At 36.2% G+C, this 23807-nt stretch overlaps 1 protein-coding gene across 3 annotated transcripts in view; it reads left to right on the forward strand.

Moving 5' to 3' along the window:
• Ddx4 (DEAD-box helicase 4) overlaps positions 1–3339 on the forward strand; it is a 91514-nt gene extending 88175 nt beyond the window's left edge. For all 3 annotated transcript variants that reach the window (XM_010626888.1, XM_010626890.1, XM_010626889.2), the window contains 4 exons: positions 314–413; positions 1437–1707; positions 1949–2059; positions 2667–3339. In XM_010626888.1, the coding sequence (XP_010625190.1) occupies positions 314–413; positions 1437–1707; positions 1949–2059; positions 2667–2750 (566 nt within the window). In that variant the 3' untranslated portion in view covers positions 2751–3339. The remainder of the gene's footprint in view (positions 1–313; positions 414–1436; positions 1708–1948; positions 2060–2666) is intronic.
• Positions 3340–23807: the final 20468 nt, after the last annotated feature.

Raw genomic sequence — 23807 nt, forward strand, 5'->3', positions numbered from 1 at the left:
TTTTTTTTTTTTTTTTTTTTGGTACCAGGGATTAAACTCAGGACCTTGCGCTTGTGAGGCAGGCAGTGGCACCACTGAGCTAAATCCCTGGCCCTCAGTTAAGCTATTTTTAAAATCCCTAAGCTAAGAAAATAATCCTTTTCTCTTTATCTTTGACATTCATCATTCAGGAAACTTTTGACTCCCTCTTGTGTACCAGGCCTACCACTGGCTGCTGTTAATACAGTGATGCTTGAGATAGTTTCTTAGACATACCCCTTTTTCTGTTTTCTAACTTTGTTGTTTGAATGTTAATCATTTCATTGTTTTGTAGGTGATGAAAGAACTATGGTCTTTGTTGAAACTAAGAAAAAAGCGGATTTTATTGCAACTTTTCTTTGTCAAGAAAAAGTATCGACTACAAGTATTCATGGGTACGTAAATTAATATGTTTCCTAGTACAAGAATGACTTTTGTTTGACATTAAAGAAACAGTATATAGAAAGTCATGCACCTCAATGTGTTGGTCAGTGACAGATGGCATATATAGCAGTAGCCACTAAAATTATATCATCTGGTGATATCACAGCCAACTTAGTTTTTGTAAGTGATACAGTATAAACACATTCTATGGTGTCTATTACACAGTGGTGAAATAACTTAGACATATTTTTCAGAACATGTCTCCTTTATGACTATAACTAGTATGATACAATCCTAGGATTCAGATTTAGAATTCTCTCAAGATCTCAACTATTATTCTTAATATTTTTCTCTTTTTGCCCCATTAAAGTGCACCACATAGGAGGCTTAACTTATTTTTTATCTTCATTCTTAGTTTTTGTAGGAAGTAAATGGTGAGCATGGTCCATGTTGAAGTCTGTCTGTGTTAGGCTTCTTATTATGAAGAATGGGAATGTCTCAAGAAATTTCACTTAAGGATCTCTAGTCTAAGTATTTCCTCTGTTGACTCTAATCTAATGCGTGACATTTTTTGTTTGTTGTGTGTGTGTATTGTGTATGTGTGTTTGAGGGTGCTTAAAATGTCATATCAAACCAACTGTATTGGTACTTTATTAGTGGATCTAAATTGTCACTGAGTATTTAGAACTCTGAAATTGTACTTCACAAACTAAATTTTCTTTTATGAGCAAGTATTCTAACAAAGTATTGTATATTTTTATCAAAGAGATTATGAATAGGTAGGATTTGACCTTTGTTATGCTTGATATCTGTATATTAGCTGTTATCTTACATTATTTGCAAATAGGGTTAAATGTTCTAACTCAGTATTGTAAAGATAAAATTGGGGCTTAGATGGGATTGGTGTAGTGCCTGGTATGTAAGGAGTAGATACTAATACTAAGTTCTGCTGTTTTTATTATTTAAAATTTGTATATTGAACTTTAGTGATTTTTTTAAAAGTAGTCCTAATAAAAGCTTCCTTTTCTTTTAAGTGACCGGGAACAGAGAGAGAGAGAGCAAGCCCTTGGAGATTTTCGCTGTGGAAAGTGCCCAGTTCTTGTTGCTACTTCAGTAGCTGCCAGAGGGCTGGATATTGAAAATGTCCAACATGTTATCAATTTTGATCTTCCTTCCACCATTGATGAATATGTTCATCGAATTGGGCGTACTGGGCGTTGTGGGAATACTGGAAGAGCTATTTCTTTTTTTGATCCTGAATCAGATAATCATTTAGCACAGCCACTAGTGAAAGTACTGTCAGATGTAAGTTTTAGTATCATTTAAAAAAATTTTTGGTAGTGCTGGAGATAAAATCCAGGGCCTTATTTATGCTAGGTGAGCACTCCATTACTGAACTATAATCCCAGACACCCAGATAAATGTTTAAAAATTGTAAAATTAAATGGATAGTGTTCTTTCTTTGTTGAGATGTTTTATGCATACCTATAAAAAGTAAACTTTTTCAGCCTTTTGAGACTTAGTATCACATATGAATTTTTTAAAGGCTCAACAGGATGTTCCTTCATGGTTGGAAGAAATTGCCTTTAGTACATACGTTCCTGGTTTCAGTGGTAGTACAAGAGGAACTGTGTTTGCCTCAGTCGATACTAGAAAGGTTAGTTGAAGGGAAAAACTTTAGAGCTTGACTTTGAGTTAAAATGTGATTGATGTGGTTCACTATAGCATTCAGTAATTAAACTATTATTTTCATGTCTATAAGCTAAATTATAAAATTTTATGTGTATATATATTTTTGGGTTTTAATGACAAGGAATTAACTTTGTTATAGTCTGTCATCTTCCCTTCCTGAGTTTATTGGTTATTTTAAATCCTAATTTGGGATCTGTGCTTTCTTAAGACTTTTAATTTTTTAATAAAAAATTTTTTACTACATTAAGACAAAATACTAGGGCTATAGGACTGCAAGTCTTTATGTTTTTATGCAGTGAGCATACAAATTAAATATTTATGCTTATTTGTCAAAGTGTAACATTAAATTTTTCCTCTTGGCAAAAGCAGTAGCTTAAAAATCTTGAATTTTTTTTTGACGCTTTAGATTTCCAATTTGATATGGGCCTTTTTGTCAAGTGAATCAGATTTAGTGAGAATGAAGGTCTAAGTATGTTTGGGGTATAGAAGGTGGAAAGCTTGAGCCCTTGTTTTCAAACTGGGAAATATAACTTTAAAGTTGCCATAACCTAAATTTTTCTTTTCTTTTTAAGAATTACAAGGGCAAGAGCACTTTGAATACAGCAGGATTTTCTTCACAAGCTCCCAATCCAGTTGATGAAGAGTCATGGGATTAAAACTAAAAAAAACATGCTTCAAGTTTATGGTACAGTTTTGATGCAGAGAAGACCATAGTTTTGATTTTTAAATTTTAAATGGAAGTGTGAAACCTGACATTCTTGTATCTCCTGTTATTCTGTTCTCCCACCCTTAAAAAAAATCTTATTGACTAGTTAGGCAAAATGCTAAAAGTTAGAATGTTGCAGTTACTGATACAAATGGTGTTAACTGGAAATATTAAAGCATTCTAAATGTCTTGATTATTTCTAGAATATTCAGGCGATTTAGACAAGTTGCATGTCTAAGTGCTGTCTTAGTATGTTTATTGTTTCTATTAAAACAGTAAGATACGATATGCATTTGCTTACAAATTGGGTCTCAGTTCTACTTGAGCCTTTAAAGTAATAGTGTATAACTATAATGTGATAACACTATAATGTGATTTTTATGAAACAGTGGAAAACTGAAGCCTTTCAGGGTGATTTTGAGTTTAGATCATTAAATGTGTGTTGCAGATGGTTAAATGTTTGCAACATGAGCCCTGTACTCAATGGCATAACAGTTTTTTTTTTTTTGGTATTATGCACTTTCCTTGGAAATAAAAGATGAAACACATTTTTTCCCTAATTTTCCAGTTGCATGTTTCATTTTTTGTTACATATCACAGTTCTCAACTCTTACATTTTGAAACTTTCATTGTGTCTTGTGAAACCAATGCAGAGAATAAAGTCTTACACAAATATTAATGTATAATCATACTACACAGGTGTGGTAATGAAAATCAGTCTTCATACTCAAACCTAGTTAATAAAAAATGCTGTTCACTCTTGCCATAATTCTGATTCATATTTTAAAATTGATGAGAAAACCCCTGCTTTTTTGTTCACCATTGTATAGCTTGAACTTACTATGCCCAGAATATAAGTTGTTAAATGAATGACCTCAAACATTGACATGAAACAAGTGAAATGTAAATATTGAGACAAAAAAGATTAGTTTTTCACTATCCATCTAACAGTCTCAAGTAACAAGTCTCTGGTGTGTATCTTGGTATATGAATTTAGTTAATAAAGTGTCACTTATACAAAAGGAAAGAATATTCAACAGATAGTGTTAGAATAATTGCTTAGGTGCCTGCCTGTGCCATACTCAATATTAGTTCCATGTGAACTGTGAAAAATTCAGACTATAAAATACAGTGTTAAGAACTTCTGAATTGGGGATAAAGGTTGACTTTAAGGACAACTAAGGACAGAAATCACAAAGGAAAAAACAGATTTGAATAAAAGGGAATATATATGTGTGTGTGTGTGTGTGTGTGTGTGTGTGTGTATATATATATATATAAATGAAAAGTAGACAGAAAAAGTACTGTGACTGCAGTTGATTATCAGTGTGTAGTTCTTTATATGTGAATGTGTAGATATACCGATAGACAAATGCACAAAGAACATAAACAGCCCACTCAGGGAAATTCAGTAAAAGTCTTGGAAATATTTGACTCTAATCAGTCTGGGAAAGACTGAAAATGTTTACATTATTATTTATAATATCTGTATTTTCTTTTCTTTTAAAATTTGTATTACTTACAAAGCATTTATAGTTCATTGCTTTTTTTTTTCTTTCTTTCTTTCTTTTACTTAAAGCTCCTTGGTCATAGCTGTCCTGATTGCTCTTTTTGCTCTTTTGGTACAGGGGGTTGAACTCAGGATCTTGTGCTTGTAAGGCAGGCAGCAGAATCACTGAGCTAAATCCCCAACCCCTAATTGCTTTTTTAAAATTTTATTGAGTTTATTGGTACAATCTAGGTCTGCAATACAGTTACATTCATTACTGGGATCTTGTACCTTCGCATGACAGGTCTTGGTTCTCATTTTTTCCCCTTGTCCCTGTCTTCCCTTCACCCCCCTCCCCTAATTGCTTTTTAAGTTTTCTATTTTACTTCATTTGTCAGATTACCATCAAATTGCTATGTCAATATAGAGATGGAAAAAATCATGTGTAATCCTAACACTGTTATAGACTAACTGAAGATATATGTTCAGTTAGTTGCCCATTTCTAGATACAGGTTTGAATGATTTATTTAAAAATTATCAAAGTAACATATATCTAAGATTAGAAAACATAATCCTAGAAATGTTTATAATAGAAAGGAATATTTTTTGCCCCTTCTTTTCCAAATTGCCATCCCACATCCTATAATCAACTACCTTGAGCTACTCCTAGCTATTTCTATCATATATGTTGTACATTTTTGTCTGCCATGTGTAGGCATATATTACTAACTTTCTGTTTGGTAGATAAAGATTTAAATTACCTCTCTTTAACTCACCTTAGAAGTATACTTTGTGAGATGATATTAGAAGTACCTTTTTTCTTCCATTTCTTTTTACATTGTAACATCTGTAAATTATACATTTACTATTCCAAACTTAACATTTGCATTTTGGCTTATAACCATAAAGTGTCTCATTTTATCTATAGATTGATTTTAAAAGTGATACTCAGTAACCAACATTTACATATGTTTATGTAAATATTCACTGGATGATAGGCCAGTTAAATCCTTTGTTATCTTTCCCTTTCTGACGTGTGTGTATGTGTGTATGTGTGTATTTTCCATAACTGTTGAATCATTTACCTTTCTTTATATACCTTTCTTTAATTTTTTTTTTTTTTTTTTTTTTTTTTTTTTTTTTTTTTTTTTTTTTTTTTTTTTTTTTTTTTTTTTTTTTTTTTTTTTTTGCTTATGTTCTGGTAGGTTTTTTTTTCCCCTGTACTGGGGATTAGTCCCAGGGGAACTCTCCCCAGCCCTTTTTATATTTTGATAGCGTCTTGCCAAGGTACCCAGGTTGGCCTTGAACTTGCTCCTTCCTCAGCCTTGCAAGTAGCTGGATTTACAGGGATGTGCCACCATGTCCAGCATTTTACTTCAGTATTTTTTAAAAAGACATTTTAATGTTTAAGGGCTTACTCCCCCCAAAATGTTTATTAGTGTATGTATTTTCTGTTTCATTAGTACTTATCTCATGAAATTTAACCTAAGAAATAAGTGTTTCACACTGAGCATCTTCCCCCTGCTGCTTAGCTTCAGGAATCTTAAGTCTTCATCATTTTATAAATTTTATATATATTTAATGTAAGTCAGGGTTCTCTTTAGTCAAATTCAGCGATCTGTCCCATGTTTGTATCTTTCCTTTCATATCTCAGTGTAGTGTAATTGTATTTCTCTAATTGTATTCAAAGTACCCTCAACAGAAAGCAGAAGATCAGATAGGACCGGTAAGGTTAATTTTTCTTCCTGAATCCTTGCATTGTAGTAGGAGCAAAAGAATGGTCCAAACTGTGCAACTCAGAATGTGGAGTAGGAAGCATCAATGATATATAACAATGATATATATATCATTGATATATAACACTTTCAGAATAATGGTGCTACAGTAGGGAGCAAAGATAAGGTATGGATCTGCTTTGACATAGGGTTGATAATCTACCTATTCTACCTGTCCCTGGGGCTTGGAGGTGATTTTAGAGGTGGTTTACCGGACTTTAGTGTTACACATGGGATGAGTTTCTATGTAGGGGAGCAGTACGGGTGAGTTTATCCTTTCCCCTTTTCCTGTAACTTCACACTTGAGCAGTTGCCTCCGTTGCCCGTATTTGGGTGACAGCACCTTTTCATTGTTTTGCTATGGTCTTGATTTTTAAGCGTATTAAAAAGGGTACTTGCTTTACTCTTTTGAAGCATTTGAAGATCCTTTTAAAACTTCAGTGACTTGCTAAGTATTGTTTATGCTGTGTCCAACTTGAGATGCTCCCGCATCAGAATGAGCCACGTTTTCATTAGTTTCTCTTAGTACAAATTAGTCCGGAATGGAGTCTCCCAAATCCCTCTGGTTGTGAGAATATAGCCAGGAAACAGCAAAGCCTGGGCAGCCTTGCTTGCTGCCGGGTTCTGAAACTACCCTTGGAGCTGCCGTCCTGAGAAGCTGTTTCCGCTCGGGTCCGGGGCTCCCTAAGGCGGTGCTCAAGGACGACTGTGACCCAGTGGTCCTTCCGAACTCACAGACCTGGCCGCAGGAGCCGTCTCTCGGGTTCCTGAGTGACAGCAGGAGACTGAGCAGGCAGGATCTGGAGGATTGAGATGCTGCGAAAGAGTTCACGCAGCGGGAGTTTAGGCTGATTGCATCCAGGTGAGTGGCGCTGGGTGTAGTGGGGAGGGCGGCGGAGGAGGGCTGGCGCCACCAGTCTGGTTTTGTTTGTTGCGGGGTTCTCTTTTTAGAATTGCGGTTCCTGATACTTTTGTCTAACATATAGACTCAAATTTTACATTTAAAATATCAGCTAATTAGTCTCTCCAACAGACGAACAGACCCATACAGAGTCTCAGAACTACAAATTAAGACGTCCCTGCTCTGGAAATAGATGGTGCTGTGAAGGAGGACTCTCATGTTAAGAGAGGACACGAACAACAAGGTATCTGGAGACACGCCGGAAAATGAATAAATGAGATTTGTACAGAGTTTGAGAGTCCGCACCTTAAGTGAATTCTTAAATGTTATGTATATTTTTCTGTTCGTACATGTTGCAGTACATACTGATTACATTCCTCGTGGGGAGCTTGGTGCATGTACATAACTTCTTGATTCTCCTTACTCTTTCCACCTCCCACCCCACGCCTTCCATCTTTTGGTTCCTTCTCCCCCTTTTTAAAAATACATTTTGTATTAGTACATGTTTGTAATATATAATGATTACATTTATCGTGGGAATGTACATGTACATGTACATCAGGCATCTTCATTTTCAACCCTCCCAGCTCCCTCCAACTCTTGTTCCCCTTCCCACTTGGAAAAACTATACCTACTTTTTTTGGTCGAATTTTTCTTCATACCCTTTCCCTCTTCGTTCCCTTCCCTCCATCACTCTTGTTCCCCCTCCCTATTTTCTATTCATCCTCAACCTTGCTTCCTCTTATGTTGGGGGGGATTCTCATAGAAGAGAAACCATGAGAGATTTAAGCTTGTGTGTTTGATTATGGTCTCAAGGTGAATCCATTTATTACAGATGCCTCAGATTTATCTTTATATGACAGTAGTGAGTACTCTGTTGTGTATATACCACATTTTCTCTATCTGCTGATCTTTCGATGGCATATAGGCCATTTCCAAGATTTAGCTATTATAAATTATGCTGCTATAAACTGAGGTGTGCAGTATCACTGTAATATAACTCGGGAAGATACCTAGAAGAAGACCTGGGTCAAGTGGAATTTCTAGGTTAGCTTTTTGAGGTGTCTCCATACTGATTTCCATAGTGATTGTACTAATTTACGTTCCTACCAATGGTGTAAAAGTGTTCTTCCTTTTCCTCATAGCTTTGCCAGCACTTGCCATTATTTGATTTCTTGATGATATCATAATTTCTGGAGTAAGGTGGTATCTCAGTGTTGTTTTAATTGGCCAGAAATATTTAGCATTTTAAAATCTATTGGCCATTTGTACTACTACTTCTGAGAAGTGTGTGTTTATATCAGTTGCCCATTTTCTGATTGGGTCTTTTATTTTGAGGGGGCTAACTTTTTGAATTCATTATATATTCTAGATGTGAATACTCTGAGGATTTAAAAAAAATCATCCTATATATTTTTTCACTGTTGGTTGTTTGCTGTGCAGAAGCTTTTTTAAAATTTCATATGATCCCATTTGTTGATTTTCAGTATTATTTCTTATGCTATTGGGGGGGTATGTTCAGAAAGTCCTTGTCTATGCCTGTGACTTCAAGAATTTTACTTATTTTATCCTCCAGCAGATTGTTTCTGTTTAACATTTAGATCTTTTTTTCATTTTTATTTTAGTTTAGTACATGGGGAGATATGTTGGGCTGGACTCACTCTTCTGTATGTGGTTGTCCAGTTTTCCCAACACCATTTATTAAAGAGGCTGTTTTTCCTCCTATGTATGTTTTTGCACCCTTTGTTAAAGATCAAGTAACTGGATATACCCGAGTTGTTGCTTCTTCCTCTGTTCTGTTTCATTGATTCGTATGTCTGTTTTTGTGCTATTATCACACTGTTTGTATCACTGTAGCTTTGTAATATGCCTTCATTCTGGAATTGTGATACCCTCTGCTTTTGTTAGCCATGGTTGCTTTTACTATTCTGGGTCTCTTCTGTTTCTACATGAATTTTAGGATTGTTTTCTTTAGATCTGCAAGAAATGCTATTAGAATTTTGACTGGTACTATGTTAAATTTATACATCAGTTTTGGAAGTATTGCCATTTTGATTATTATTTTGGTTCTGCTTATCCAGGATCATGGGATATCTTTCTATTTCTGATGTCCTCTATGCTCTCCTTTTGTGAGTGATATACTTCTCATTGGTTAGGTTAATTCCTAAGTATTTAATTTTTCTTGATACTATGAATAGTATTTTTTTCCTAATGTCTTTCTTAATGAGTTTATTATTGGCATATACGAATGTTATTGATTTTTGCTTGTTGATTTTTTATCCTGCTATATTGCTGAATTTGGTTATTTTAGGAGTCTTTTGGTGGTATTTTTTGTGTCTTGTAGGTAGCGGATCATGTTATTTGCAAGTAATAATACTTGAACTTCATCCTGTGCTCTGTTTCTGTTTTTTTTTTCTCTTTCCTGGGTGCCCTAGCTTATGTTTCAAATACTATGTTAAAGAGGAGTGATAGTGGACATCCTTGTCTTGTTCCTGATTTAAAAAATAATTTTTATTGAGTTTATTGGTACATTTTAGGGATACAGTACAGTTACATTCATTACTGGGATCTTGTACCTTTACATGACAGGTCTTGGTTCTCATTTTTTCCCCTGTCCCTGCCCTCCCTTCACCCCCTCCTCCCTCCACATTTACAAACACTTTAATTCCATTTTTTCATTTTCTCACATTTTTTCTTTTCCCTTAGTCCCCTTCCCCTACCCTTCCCACTTTCCCTTCATCTTTACTTGTTCCTGATTTTAAAGAGAGAGAGCTTTCAATTTCCCCACATTTAATGTGTTTGCAATAGAATTCACATATATGGGTTTATATCAGATTAAGATAAGATCCTTCTGTACCTACTTTTTTCAGTTTTGTTTTTTTTTTAATCATGAATAGATACTGGATTTGGTCATAGTTTTTTTTTTTCTTCTAATTCTGTTGAGATGATCTTGTGGTTTTTGCCTTTCTGTGATGGATTACATCTTTTTTTTTTTTTTTTTTTTTTTTTTTTTTTAAAGACAGGGTCTCTATAGTTGAGACTGACCTGGGACGCACCATGTAGCCCAGGCTGGTCTTGAACTCACAGCAATCCTCCTGCCTCAGCCTCCTGAGTGCTGGGATTATAGGCATGCATGGATTACATCTATTGTTTTGCATATATTGAACCATTCTTGCATTCTTGGGATGAAGCCTTTGATCATAGTGTATGATATTTTTGATAATTTCTTGCATTCTGTTTGTCAGTATCTTGTTGAGGACTTTTGCATCCATATTCATTGAAGAGATTGGCCTGTAGTTCTCTTTTTTAGATGGATTCTTGTCTGGGTTTAGTTGCTATCTTCCAAGAATGACTTTGGGAGTACTTCTTCCCTTTTAATTTCATTAAGGGATTTGAGGGGTATTGGCATTGGATCTTCCCTAAAATTCTTAACAGAATTCAGCAGTGAATCTGTCAGATCCTTGGCTTTTCTTAGTTGATAGTTTATTATTATTATTATTATTACTGCTCACTTTCATTGCCTGCTACTGGATTACTTAGGATTTTAAAATCTTGGTTCACTTTCCTTAATTCATATGTACATAGGAATCTATACAGAATTCAGAATTTCTTCTGAAGAAAGATTGACTAAGGCTTTGTCTGTTTTGCTTATTCTTTCCAATAACCAGCTGTTCAATTCATTGATTCTTTGTATTGCGTTTTAGTCTTCATTGCATTGATTTCTAAGCAACAATTATGTGTATTACTTTGGCTATAGTAGTTAAGTCAGCAACAACAATAAAGTTAAATACAAAATGGATATGTACACCCTAAGAACTAATCATATACTACCCTTAACTTAGAAAAGAGTTCTCCCTGTCTGTAAATTCCAGACTGTGGCAACTGTCCAAGCTGAGATGCTTCCCAACTCATGTTGGTACACAGAAGCAGTCAGACCACCAATCTGCTGGATGAAGGCAGTGGAGCAAAGGCTCAAGCACCACCGGACTCAACACCATCACCTCTAGATCCAGTCATCTCTGAAGGCCACACCCACTGAACCTGGCCTCCCATCACAGAATGCAGACCCTTTATCCTTCCTGGCCTGAGTTTGAGCTTCTTGATCTGTGTCTATTCCTTGACCTCTTCACAGCTGTCATCTCCATGGTTGGCTGTCATCCAGTCTCTGTAGGGTAACACTTCAGTTCTGGAGTGAAGCTATAGTATTGTGTGGCTCTGTCCCACTTGCTCTATGTCCTCAGCATCATCTGATCTTGTCAGTTTTTATTGTAGCAATTTGCTTTGTAATTTTAAATTTGTATATCTCTAATGATTACTTGTCTTTAGGGTGACATTTGTTGCTGTTACAAATCCCCAAACTTCGGGCTGGGGATTTAGCTCAGTGGTGCCACCATCACCTGCCTCACAAGTGCAAGGTCCTGAGTTGGATCCCTGGTTACAAAACAAAACACAAATCCCCATACTTCAGTAGTTTACCAAATAGAGTTAAGGGTTTTTGCTCCAGGAAGGAATGAAGGTAGGTGGACCTTTTCAGTGGTTATAGAGGAATCCAGGGTCCTTTTTGTTCTGTGGTTTTGTAATCTTTTGATAAAAGGATTCTAAGGTTTTTTTTTTGTTGTTGTTTATCTTCATAAAACCTTGAATTCCCTTTTTCCCTACACTGTAAGAACCAAGTATTTTGTTTCTTAAATATGAATATACAAGCCAGGCATGGTCGTACATACCTGTAATTCCAGCAATTGACAGGCTGAGGCAGAAGGATCCACCACAAGTTTAAGGCCAGCCTGGACTATATAGTGAGTTCAAGGCTAGCCTGAACTATAGCAATGATGACCTGTGTAAAACAAAACAAAACACTACCAAAAACTGAAACAAACTACATGTTGTGAATTGTTTCCTATTAATGAGTTTCATTATGTCTAGTAAGTACATCCAATTGGTGTTTGATAAGTAGTGGTTACTCAACAATTGCTTAAGTATCCAGAAAACAAAGACAATGTAGAAATTACCAGCTAATAAATTTCATAAGTACCTCTGAATGTTCCCATGCTTTGTGCTTGTATTAGTCACTTTTCCATTCAGGATATAAATACCCGGCATCTGCAACTTAAAGAGAAGTTTATTTTTGCTCACAATTAGTGGTTTTGTTCTGTTGTTTGCTGGCTCTAAGGCAGAAATGGCATGGCAGAATTGCATGATGGAATAAAGCTGTTGAGACAGAGAGAGAAAGGAGGAGCCAGAAGTAAGAATAAACCCTTCCAAGTCACTCCCAGTAAGTTGCTCCTTCCAACCACGCCCAACCTCTGAACATGAAATTTTTGGGGAACCTTTTAGATTGAACTGTAACATTCCATCTCTGGCCCCCAAAAGACCTCAGTCCATCTCATTATGCAAAATGCATTTTGTCTATGTATAAGAGTTACCAAAGTCTTAACAGTTTCAGCATTGCTGAAAAGTCTAAGTCCAAAGTCTTCTCTGAGACTCAAGACAAAAAGCTGTGCTGGGTGTGGTTGCACATGCCTTTAACCCCAGCACTTGAGAGTCTGAAGCAGGAAGATTACTGTGAGTTGGAGGCCAGTCTGGGCTACATAGTTCAGGGCCAGCCTAAAGTACAAAACAGATCCCCACTCTAAAAACCAAAAAAAAAAAAAAAAGTACCTTTTAGCTGTGAACCACTAAAAATTGAAAAGAAAGTTATATACTTCCAAAATGCGATGGTCCAGGGCCAACATTCCCATTCCAAAAGGGAGTTAGGAGGATAGAAAAGAACTAGACCAAAGTGTGACTGAAACCAGGGTAAACATTAAATTCTATAGTTCTCTGTTACTCAGGCCAGGTTGTGGTGAGATATGAGGGCTTGAGTAGCTCTGCCCCTACAACATTGCAAAAGAAAGTTATATACTTCCAAAATGCGATGGTCCAGGGCCAACATTCCCATTCCAAAAGGGAGTTAGGAGGATAGAAAAGAACTAGACCAAAGTAAGACTGAAACCAGGGTAAACATTAAATTCTATAGTTCTCTGTTACTCAGGCCAGGTTGTGGTGAGATATGAGGGCTTGAGTAGCTCTGCCCCTACAACATTGCTGGCTGCAGTCCACATGTTCCCTTTCTTGGGCTCATTCTCTGCTCACCTCCTATTGCTTTCCTTAGCACATCTCCATGTTCCTGGCATCTCATAACATCTTGGAAGTCTCCGCTAGACCTTTTGCTTCACTCTCACAGATTCACATATTACCCTTTTATGACTTCTGGCAGGGACTGTTATCCTGTCATAGATTCTCCCCTTGCCTCCCTGGTCTTTTTCTAAAACCTGGAAGGAAGCCTCTGTAACACCATAACTTTTACATTCCGTTTACCTGAAAAAACTGCCTGACTTGGACAATGTTAAGTTTGGCTGCCAGCTTGAACAGCAGCCAGTTCCCCTTGGGCCATTGCTACAGTGGCCTCTTAGTACCTGAATGGCTGAACTTGGGAATACACTTTTTAAGTGGCCCTGAATGAACAGCCATCCTAAGGATTCTTTTCAAATGAAAAATTTACAGTTTTGCCTCCTTGAGTCTGTAATGGGTAGGGTCATGCTGATTTCTGAGATGCCCTTATGGCATCTTACTGCCCCATGCAAAGTACTTGACTTCTTTTTAATGCTAATTTTTAAGAAGCAGCCATGTTGTCCTTTGCCCCAACTTCACAGGCTGTTCCTTTCTCACAAAAATATAAATTTTTCAAACTGTTCAACTCCATTCTTTCTTCTCGATCTGGCTAAAAAGCAGCCAGCAGTACCCATACCACAGCCTGAATGTTGGGCTGCTGCCTTATCTTTTGCCATATTAATTAATCTGCCACCTTTAAATTCAGTTCTACACAAAGTCTTAGGACATGGCAAAACAGATTTTTTGCCAAAATGTATAGCCTCTAATCTAGTTTCTAGTACATTCCTTATTCTCATTTAAAACTTCATGAACCTGGTCTTTACTGTACCAATTTCTATCAGTGTTTTGATCCTCTGAGCTTTTATCAGGATCTCCCATCAAGCTCAGCCTATAGCATTCTAAGGCTTCACTAGCTAGTATCTCTAAACCTTACCAATTTTTTTCTACAAACCAAAAGACTTTTCTGAAGGCTTCTAAACAACATCATGTATAGTCACAACAGTGACCCTAATTCTAGTACCAATTTTTGTTTTAGATACTTTCCTGTTGCTGGGTATAAATACAGTAAGTCCCCAACTTACAAACAAGTTCTGTTTTGAGAGAACATTTGTAAGTTGGTTTTGGTAAGTTCAACGAAGTGAGTCTTGTAAGTCTCTGACTTATGAATGAGTTTCATTCTGGGAGAGCATAAGTCCAATTCATTTGTAGGTCTGACAAAGTGAGTCTAAAAGTTCACAACTTGATGTTCATAAGTCGGGGGCTTACTGTACCTGAAACCTACAACTTAAAGGAGGAGATACTTACTTTTGACTCAGAGTTGCAGTAGATTTAGTCCATGATTGGCTGGTTCCAATGTAGAAACAGTATGGCGTATGGCATAATGGCATGGTGGAAGAAAACTGTTCATCACATGGTGGCCAGAAAGGGAAGTAGAACAGAAAGGAGGAGCCAGGGATTAGAATATGCTTTTGCCAATAATGCTCCTAGCTAGTTTTGAACAGACTTCACCTCTGAATGTGAGACTTTTATGGGATATTTTATCCCTAAACCATAACTGCTCAAATTACTTTACCATGTTTTGCTTGACCTGAGTAGTTTCAGGAGCTCAGCTGAGCTGAGGAGCATTTAGTTGCTAGGTTTTGGTGGAGTAGTGGCCTAAAAGACAACTCAAAATGAACAACAGTTAAGCTTTTCATCCTTCTGTTGCAGTAGTATAAAAACAAGAATCTAAACTGATGATTCCACCTTATCAGGGCCACCGCATCAGAGACTAAAGCAATAGAACTGCCCAGTTTTGGACTTTGAACTTCTAAAATTATGAGCAAGCCAAGTAAACCTTTACTCTTTCTAAAGTTACTTGCCAGAGATATTTTGTTACAGTGACAAACTGACTAAAACTTATGGTTTTGCAGGTTAGGAATTAATATAAGACAAAATAGCATGGCTTGACACTGTTCTGTGATGTCTGCTAAGTTACAATGTCCAAGATGGCTTCATCAGTCATATATGTGATATGTCAGCTAGGATGATCCAAGGGTTGGAGACTGGCTAGAATAACTTAACTGGGACTTAAATGAGGTCGAGGTTCTTCTTGATTCTCCTCTGTAGTATTAGAGCCTCTTCTTTGCATGCTGTGTCTATATGTGCTCCCCCTGGGAGCTCTAACAGATTTCTTCCATGTCATCTCAGCTCCCAATGATGCATATGTGGAGGCCAACAAAATGTCAGAATTTTTAGATCTGGAACTGGATCTTTTATGAAAATGAGACATCGTATTTTAGCAGTACATTCATACCCATGTCAACACCAGCACAATTCATAATTGTTAAATTTTGACAACATGCCACATGAGCACAAATAGATGAAAGGAAGGGTGGGGGAAAAGTCCATTCCACTTAGCCATAAAGGATAACTTTGAGTCATTTATAGGAAAACAGATGTGTCTTGGGACCATAATGCTAAATGAAATAGATCAGACACATAAAATTCAATATTGCATAGTTACTCTTATACGAAAAACTCAAAATATAAATAATTTAAAGAGCAAAGTAAAAGAGATCATAGGAAACAGAGAGGTAGACTCTGTGGAGATAGGAAGAGGACTGAGGACTAGGGGAGAAGGAAGTACTAGGAGGAAAGGTGAAGGTAAAAATGATTAAGATGTGATATGTATATGTATCAATTGCCCAAGATGAATATAATTATTATGTACTGAAAACATATAACAGTAGAAAAAAATGTAATGCTATATTGAAGACACATACACACAAACTTTTGAGATTCATGAATGGAAAATAGTGTACTCAGGCATTATTGGATCTGCCGCTGAGTTCAAGTTCTTTGGCGAAATCCTGCTTCCTATCCCTCCCTTAAATAAACATTGATAAGCATGCTATTCTCAAACTAAAACAACCACAAAACATTTCCATAGTATGTTCTTTGACTTCAGTGCTCAGGAAGACCACAATTTGGACCCCATTGCAAAGAGCCATTAAAAAGGTCCTAACACTGCAGTTCAGAAGAAAGGAACAGAACTGAGTAATCAAGAAAATGCCTCTTCTTGATACTCATGTACTGGTCTACAACAATCCGTTAGGAAGTACTGAACATCTTCATTACCTGTGTGGGCTTAATCATAGGCCAGGTGGTATGGTGACCATATGGAAAAGATTGTGGCCTTTAATTTAAAGGAAGCACATAAGCAGGGTTGGTCACAGAATAAAATTGCTGAAGTAAATGCAAAATGAAATATATTCTTACAGAATGCAGAGGAAAAGGCCAAAGCAATTAAGAGAAAGAGATGTAAAGTGCCTGGCCTGTCCAAGAGATATAATCTACTTGTAATAGGAATACTTGAAAAAGAGGACATAGCAAATGATGCTAAAACAATAATTAAGGAACTAATTGAAATCTTTCCAGAGTTAAAAAATTAAGTCAGCTTGCAAATGAAAAAACCTCATAGAGCCTCTGAAATGTAATAAGAAAGCAAAACCTACACATCATGTTTCATATAAATTTAAAGGATAAATATACAATTCTGCAAGCATCCAGACAGTGAAAGGTTACCTATCAAGGTGCAAACGTCAGACTGACCTCAGATTTTTCTCTTGTGATTCTAAATGCCAGAAGACATGAAACAACATCTACAGACTTCTAAGAGAAAATAATTTTGAAACAACAATTATATATCCTAAGAACTTAGTATTTGTGTATGAAGATAACTGGAGGACATTTTTAAATACCAAGGGGTTAAGAAGATTTACTGACCTTCTCTGAAATTTTTGCTGAATATTCTACTGTAGCCAACATAAAAATAAAAAAGAACTGGGTGATACTTATGTGAAATATTTAATGGTTAAAACTAGTTAAGAACATGAAATCTAAAATTGTTATATAGTGCTCATTTTGGCAGCATATACACTAAAATTCTTAATATAGAGAAATAAACCTAAATGCAAAGTAGTCTTATAAGCTAAATCTAAAATTTTTAGCTTATGTAGTTTTAAACTGTCAAAGTGTATACCAGTCTATGTATTGGGAAAATACTGCTTTATATTTGTCATATCATATTATAAAGATGCATGTGGGTAAGCCCAACATAGGTTAGATAAAAGTACTTTGTCACTGTAGCCCAGATAAGTACAATAAAGACATTCTAAACATTCATCTGAAAAAACTGAAAAATTTTAGTTTTATTTCCCTTAAAAAATAAACAAATTCATAATGTTATTACTGATAACATAAAGAGAAAAATTTCAAAGCACTGGTTGGAGAAGGATAGACAAAGTATATTTTAAAATACTGAATTGGGGAAACAAACCAGCAATTACTGCATCAGATGGTAGTCTAATTTGTCATTAAGTTGTGGACAAAAATAGATTATATACCAGTGATTGTGAGCCTTTGGCACACGTTACTCTTTTCTTTTTAAGATAAGAGATGTTAATGTATGTGAGTTCTTTTTTCTAAACTAATACCTCAGTATTCAGGTTTAATTGCAGTTTTGTCATTTTGCAATAAATGAGTGGGTTTGGGCACTTGTTCTCTTAAAAATTTGCCATCACTATTATATACATTCCAATTTACTGGAATTGAAAACCCCAAAAAAGCTACACAAGAAAAGTACTAAGGAAGCATTAAAATTTTCATAGAAGATAGTGACAGATCTAGAAGTTAATTATACTCATAAACTGGTTAAATTCCCAATTAATAGGATACAAATTGAGTAAAGAAAATCAATCTCTGATCTGAGATACTCACATTGTATACAACAAAGATTAAAGGGATTTAAAGGTTTGACTCTTTGGGTCACAGAGATGAAGAGTAACATTTTTATTAGGCAGAAATATGGACATTATAAAAAAGATCCATTTAAAAGGCTATGAAGCATTTGTATGTAAGATTTTTTGCTCAATATTTTGAGGTGGGTGGTAGTTTTACTGTTGTAAACTGACACAGATACATGTGTTTTAAAACATTTAAAATTTGTGACTTTATGTACTTAAAAATTCATTGAATAATCCTTCAATTAAAGAGAAAATATATGGCAAAAAAGTCCTCAATATAAGAGATCTGCTGTCTCTGCTCAGGTGGCATTTGGCAGTATATTAGGCCACTAGGTGCATAAAAATGTTGAACAGACCAGTTATTGTCTTGCAAATCTCATGACAATCTTTGAAATATCTTCTATAGCTGTTTCTTTTAAAAATCTATGTTACATTTGATCACCATAAAAATAACTCACACCCACTGTGAGATAGCACACAGTTGAAAATCTCTGACATACTGAAAATAGTGTTGGTCCTCTGTGTATCCAATGAGGCCAAGAAGGTTTGCTCTAACATTACTCTCCATGAATTGTATTGGAGATGTAATTGTCCTTTTGTATTTTTATTTTAAGTAAATGATTCTTTGTTTTTTTTCAGTCACTTTGAAACTTTCGATATCTTACTCTGCAATCCTTCTCCAGACAGGAAACATGATCTGTATTATTATGTCTCTCCACACTTAGAATTTCTCTGCTTGAATTAATGCCTTGCTAGTACTGTCTTGAAATTCTTAATAGTTTTTCAACAAAAGGCCCCACAGAAGTATTTGTTTTGCACAAATTTGTACCCAGCCCTGTCTACAGCTCTGGTTCTTAATGAGGAGTGTCAATCAAAATCACTTAAGATCTTTCCCAAATACACTTGCCAGCCATACCTAGAATTCACTATTGCAATTTATATTCATTTCTATGGAGATGCATTTTTTGTAATGCTTAGGCTATCTTCCATCCTACCTCTCCTGTTCTGTCTCCTGTCACAAAAGATGAAAGTTATGCCCATGGCTGTGATTAGGTTATAGCATTAAGAATCAAGGGAATTCTGATACTATCAGTCAGCAATCATTTATATGTTCCTACATACTAAGTCCTTGTGCTAGTAGTACAAGTCCCTTCTCATGAAAGGCGCACAGTATCAGTAGACTGTGATACAATTTTACTATTAAATGTAGAAGTGCCACTAAGGGGAGACTCCACAGACTAAATGGGCCTCAAGCAGTGCTGTAGTTTGGAACTTAAGTGTCTCCCAAATATTTGGTAAAGACTTGCTCCCCTAGGATAGTGCTACTGCAAGGTGGTGAAACTTTCAGAGGTGGACTAAGGGAAGATCTTTAGGATATCCCTTTCTTCTGAACTGCAGTGTTAGGACCTTTTTAATGGCTCTTTGCAATGGGGTCCAAATTGTGGTCTTCCTGAGCACTGAAGTCAAAGAACATACTATGGAAATGTTTTGTGGTTGTTTTAGTTTGAGAATAGCATGCTTATCAATGTTTATTTAAGGGAGGGATAGGAAGCAGGATTTCGCCAAAGAACTTGAACTCAGCGGCAGATCCAATAATGCCTGAGTACACTATTTTCCATTCATGAATCTCAAAAGTTTGTGTGTATGTGTCTTCAATATAGCATTACATTTTTTTCTACTGTTATATGTTTTCAGTACATAATAATTATATTCATCTTGGGCAATTGATACATATACATATCACATCTTAATCATTTTTACCTTCACCTTTCCTCCTAGTACTTCCTTCTCCCCTAGTCCTCAGTCCTCTTCCTATCTCCACAGAGTCTACCTCTCTGTTTCCTATGATCTCTTTTACTTTGCTCTTTAAATTATTTATATTTTGAGTTTTTCGTATAAGAGTAACTATGCAATATTGAATTTTATGTGTCTGATCTATTTCATTTAGCATTATGGTCCCAAGACACATCTGTTTTCCTACAAATGACTCAAAGTTATCCTTTATGGCTAAGTGGAATGGACTTTTCCCCCACCCTTCCTTTCATCTATTTGTGCTCATGTGGCATGTTGTCAAAATTTAACAATTATGAATTGTGCTGGTGTTGACATGGGTATGAATGTACTGCTAAAATACGATGTCTCATTTTCATAAAAGACCCAGAAGAGGCATAGCTGGGTTGAATAGAATCTCTAACTGAGGAAAACTGATTTTCATAGTGGTTGTATCAGTTTACATTTCCAACAGCAGTGTACAATAGTTCCCTTTTCCCTACAGTCTTACTAGTATTTTTTGTTTTTGTGTATAACATTGAGTTACAACAACCCATCCTATACTTTTCTGCTAAAAATTTGTACTTTAGCATAATAATAGTTGGCTGTATGTCTCAGTAGATGCACCTAGGGAATATAAAAAGCAATCTTTGTGTTTAATCACCTGCTATGATGAAGAGAAAGGTGTGTATACCTTTGCAAAAGTGTCAAACTGGAATTTTTACCTGCATAATGCTCCAGCTAACGAGTTTTGTGTATGTTCACCTGAGCATTACAGGGGTAAAATATACCCACCAATATTTATATTATGAAAATATGTTTTTTTCACAGTGGAATGTGGGTGTGACTCACAGTAGCTGCACCTGGAAAAAGAAAAAACCCATCTGTGCATTCACCCACTTGGTAGATGAACAGCAAGGTGTGTATAGGAGCTCCAAAGCAACAACATGAAATGCTCATTGCTAAATTTCTGTCCATTTAGGATTTATTTTTAAAAAAGATTTTCTTTTTATTTTTCTTTTAGAAGTAGCCCAAAACAGTACAATGATACATGAAAAGATTTTCAAATTTTGGAGGGAGTCAAAAGTGAATCATTGGAGTACTCATGCATGGATAATGAAGATGATAATGATTTTTAGGTTGGCCATGTGAGCCAAAGTTTCTGTGACAGTGAAATTGAGCAAGGATTGATACACGTACAGGGAATGCAGACCTCCTTGATTCAGATGACAAAGAAAACAGCAATGGGAATGCATACTGGACTACTTGAAATGTTGCAAAATGGTCACGCAACCAAATGGAACAACCCAGTGTTAGCACTAGGTCTAAAAATATAGAGAGGATGTTGGCAAGAGTGAAACCTACTGAACAGAATGCCAGCACTGCCCTTCAATGTTGGAAATTGTAACAGATGAAATACTACACGATGTTGTGAGATACAAAGGCTGAAATACAAGTAAAATGTTCTGTATGCACCAATAGCCATATTCAAAATGTATTTATTATGACACTTCACTAGCTGAACTGAATGCATTCATAGATCTGCTATGCTTAACAGGAATGTCTCATGGTAATGACAGGAATATAAAAGACTTCTTGAAAAGTCAAGTCTTTTGCTGGGTCAAATAAGGCATAAAAACATATGCCCGTGGCCCTGATCCACTCTGGGAAGATAGCCACGCCCTCCCCCACTGGGAGCCGCCATCACTCAAGCACCAGGAAGGTAGCCGACAGGTGCCCCTGAACATTCCCCCCTCCCGCACTCTCAGACCTCCTGATTGAGCCAGTCTTTGGACCCACAATGCAGAGGCAGAGGTGGTCATGGAGGGTATTTTTCTGAGTTCCCAACATTGAATATCTTTAAAGAAAGGGCATGGGAACCCTGTAGTAGAACAGTGTGGAGTTCAACTGTTCAGAAGGTTGGGGAACTCAATCTGGGCCTTGCAGCCCGAGGTCAGTCTCCATCATGGGGTTGAGCCATCAGCTAACTGAGATCAGGGGTCTTGAGTCTTAGCACTGTCTGAGTCCCCATCCTAAATGGTAAATATAATATATTGAAAAGTTTGTTCACTGCAGACATGTCTTGGAATGCTTCTTGATTTCAATTTAATTCAAATGGTTTAAGGGTAATGGACTAGTGACTACCACAGGTGGTCAGTTTCCAAGTTGTGCTTGATCATATTGTGTTGCTGGTTGGGATAAAGGATTGTGGTTGATTTGATAAGCTGTTTTCTCTGATGTTATGGAGATGAGAATGTCTGTGGGTCGTTAGAGACCCAGAAGGTAGGGCTCAACTATATCAGGAAGATTTGGGTGATAACCCAGAGATTAAACCAAGGACAGCCGACAACAAAAATAAAAATGAGAAAACACTTAAGCAAGACACAAAGACAGACTTCCAGTTCACCAATGGCAAACAGTAGGACAAATGAGGTTGAAAAGGCCAATAGTGAACCACCAGGACACCCTGAACTCAAAGCACAGGAAGTAACAAAACAGATCAATCAGGTTCTAGAAAAATTCAAAACAGAAATAATTTCCCAGATAATCATAGAGATGGTGAGCAAAATGAAAGTCGTGATGCAAGACTCTAGAACAAATCTGACAAAAAACTAGATGAGCTCGGCACCATGATAGAAGCCATGAAGGCCGAGCATAAGAAAGAAATGGAAACAATAAAAGCCCAACATAGGAAAGAAATGGAATCCATGAAACAGATTCAAACAGATATCCAGGAGATTAAACACTCCATTGAAAGTATATGCAACATAATAAAAGAATGCAAAGATAGAATCTCAGGTATAGAAGATAAGATTGCAGTCAGTGACCATGAAAAGAGAGGTCTCTTAAAAACGGGATCATGAGAAATCTATGCAGCAACTCCTAGATGATGCAAAGAAGAATAACATAAGACTGATAGGAATCCATGAAGTAGCAGGAGAAAATACAAATGGCGTTAAAAAGCTGTTCACAGAATTAATGACAGAAAACTTCCCAAACAGAGGAGAAGAATTTGACATTCAGTTAAGTGAGGCATATAGGACCCCAACTAGCCATAATAAATAAAAATCTTCACCTGGACATATAATAATCAAGATTCCAGAAACCCAACAGAAGAACAAAATATTAGAAGCAGTAAGAGAAAAGAAACAAATCACATGCAAAGGAAAGCCCATTAGAATCACAGCAGACTTTTAAACACAAACTCTTAGGGCAAGGAGAGCCTGGAATGAGATATTTCAAGTACTAAAAGAGAACAACCTTCAACCTAGACTGATGTATCCTGCAAAACTCTCTTTCAAAATGGATGGGGAAATAAGATACTTCCAAGACAACACCTGAGAAACTACACGAATACCAAACAAGCACTACAAGCAATTCTAAACAAGATCCTATAAAAAGACAATGAAGGTAACAACAACATGAGGCCCAACAGAGCAAATCAAATAGGCGAAGCATGAAAGTAAAAGGAGAAGGTGAAAAAGTAAAGAGTCCACAAAAGGACATAACAGAACAATAATAAGTCAGTACATATCAGTTATAACCATCAATGTCAATGGCTTCAACTCACCAATCAAGAGAAATAGTCTGGCAGAATGGAATAAGAAGCAAAATCCAACAATATGTTGTATACAAGAAACACAGCTAGTGCAAAAAGAAGCCCATAGACTGAAAGTGAAAGGATGGAAAACAATTCTCCATGTGACAGGAGCCCAGAAAAAGGCAGGGGTACCAATCTTATTTGCAGACAAAGTAAATTTCAAACCAAAACTGATTCTAGTATTATAGATGTAGGACAGTACTGTATCATACCTCTGTGAATGTAAAATATCTTGTACCTGCTTTATGATATGTAGTAGTGACCATGCTTTATCAGAGTTATTTTTAATGATGTTACTCTAGAATGTTCTCTCTCCAGATGATGATTAAAATGCTAATAAAAATAATGGTGTCAGGTACCACAACAGCAACAGAACTTTGCTGTTTTCTGGTTGTTATTCTTCTCTTTGTTTTTTTTTTTATTGGAGGGTGCTGAATGTCTATAATTTTGTTCAGATGACTGCGGAGCCTGGAGAAGCTGTTGCTGTTGCTGCTATTGATGCATAACATACTGCTATTATTGGTATGTATATA

Source organism: Fukomys damarensis, unplaced genomic scaffold, assembly GCF_012274545.1.
Source record: "Fukomys damarensis isolate Sample0158 unplaced genomic scaffold, DMR_v1.0_HiC HiC_scaffold_1, whole genome shotgun sequence".
NCBI lineage: Eukaryota > Metazoa > Chordata > Mammalia > Rodentia > Bathyergidae > Fukomys > Fukomys damarensis.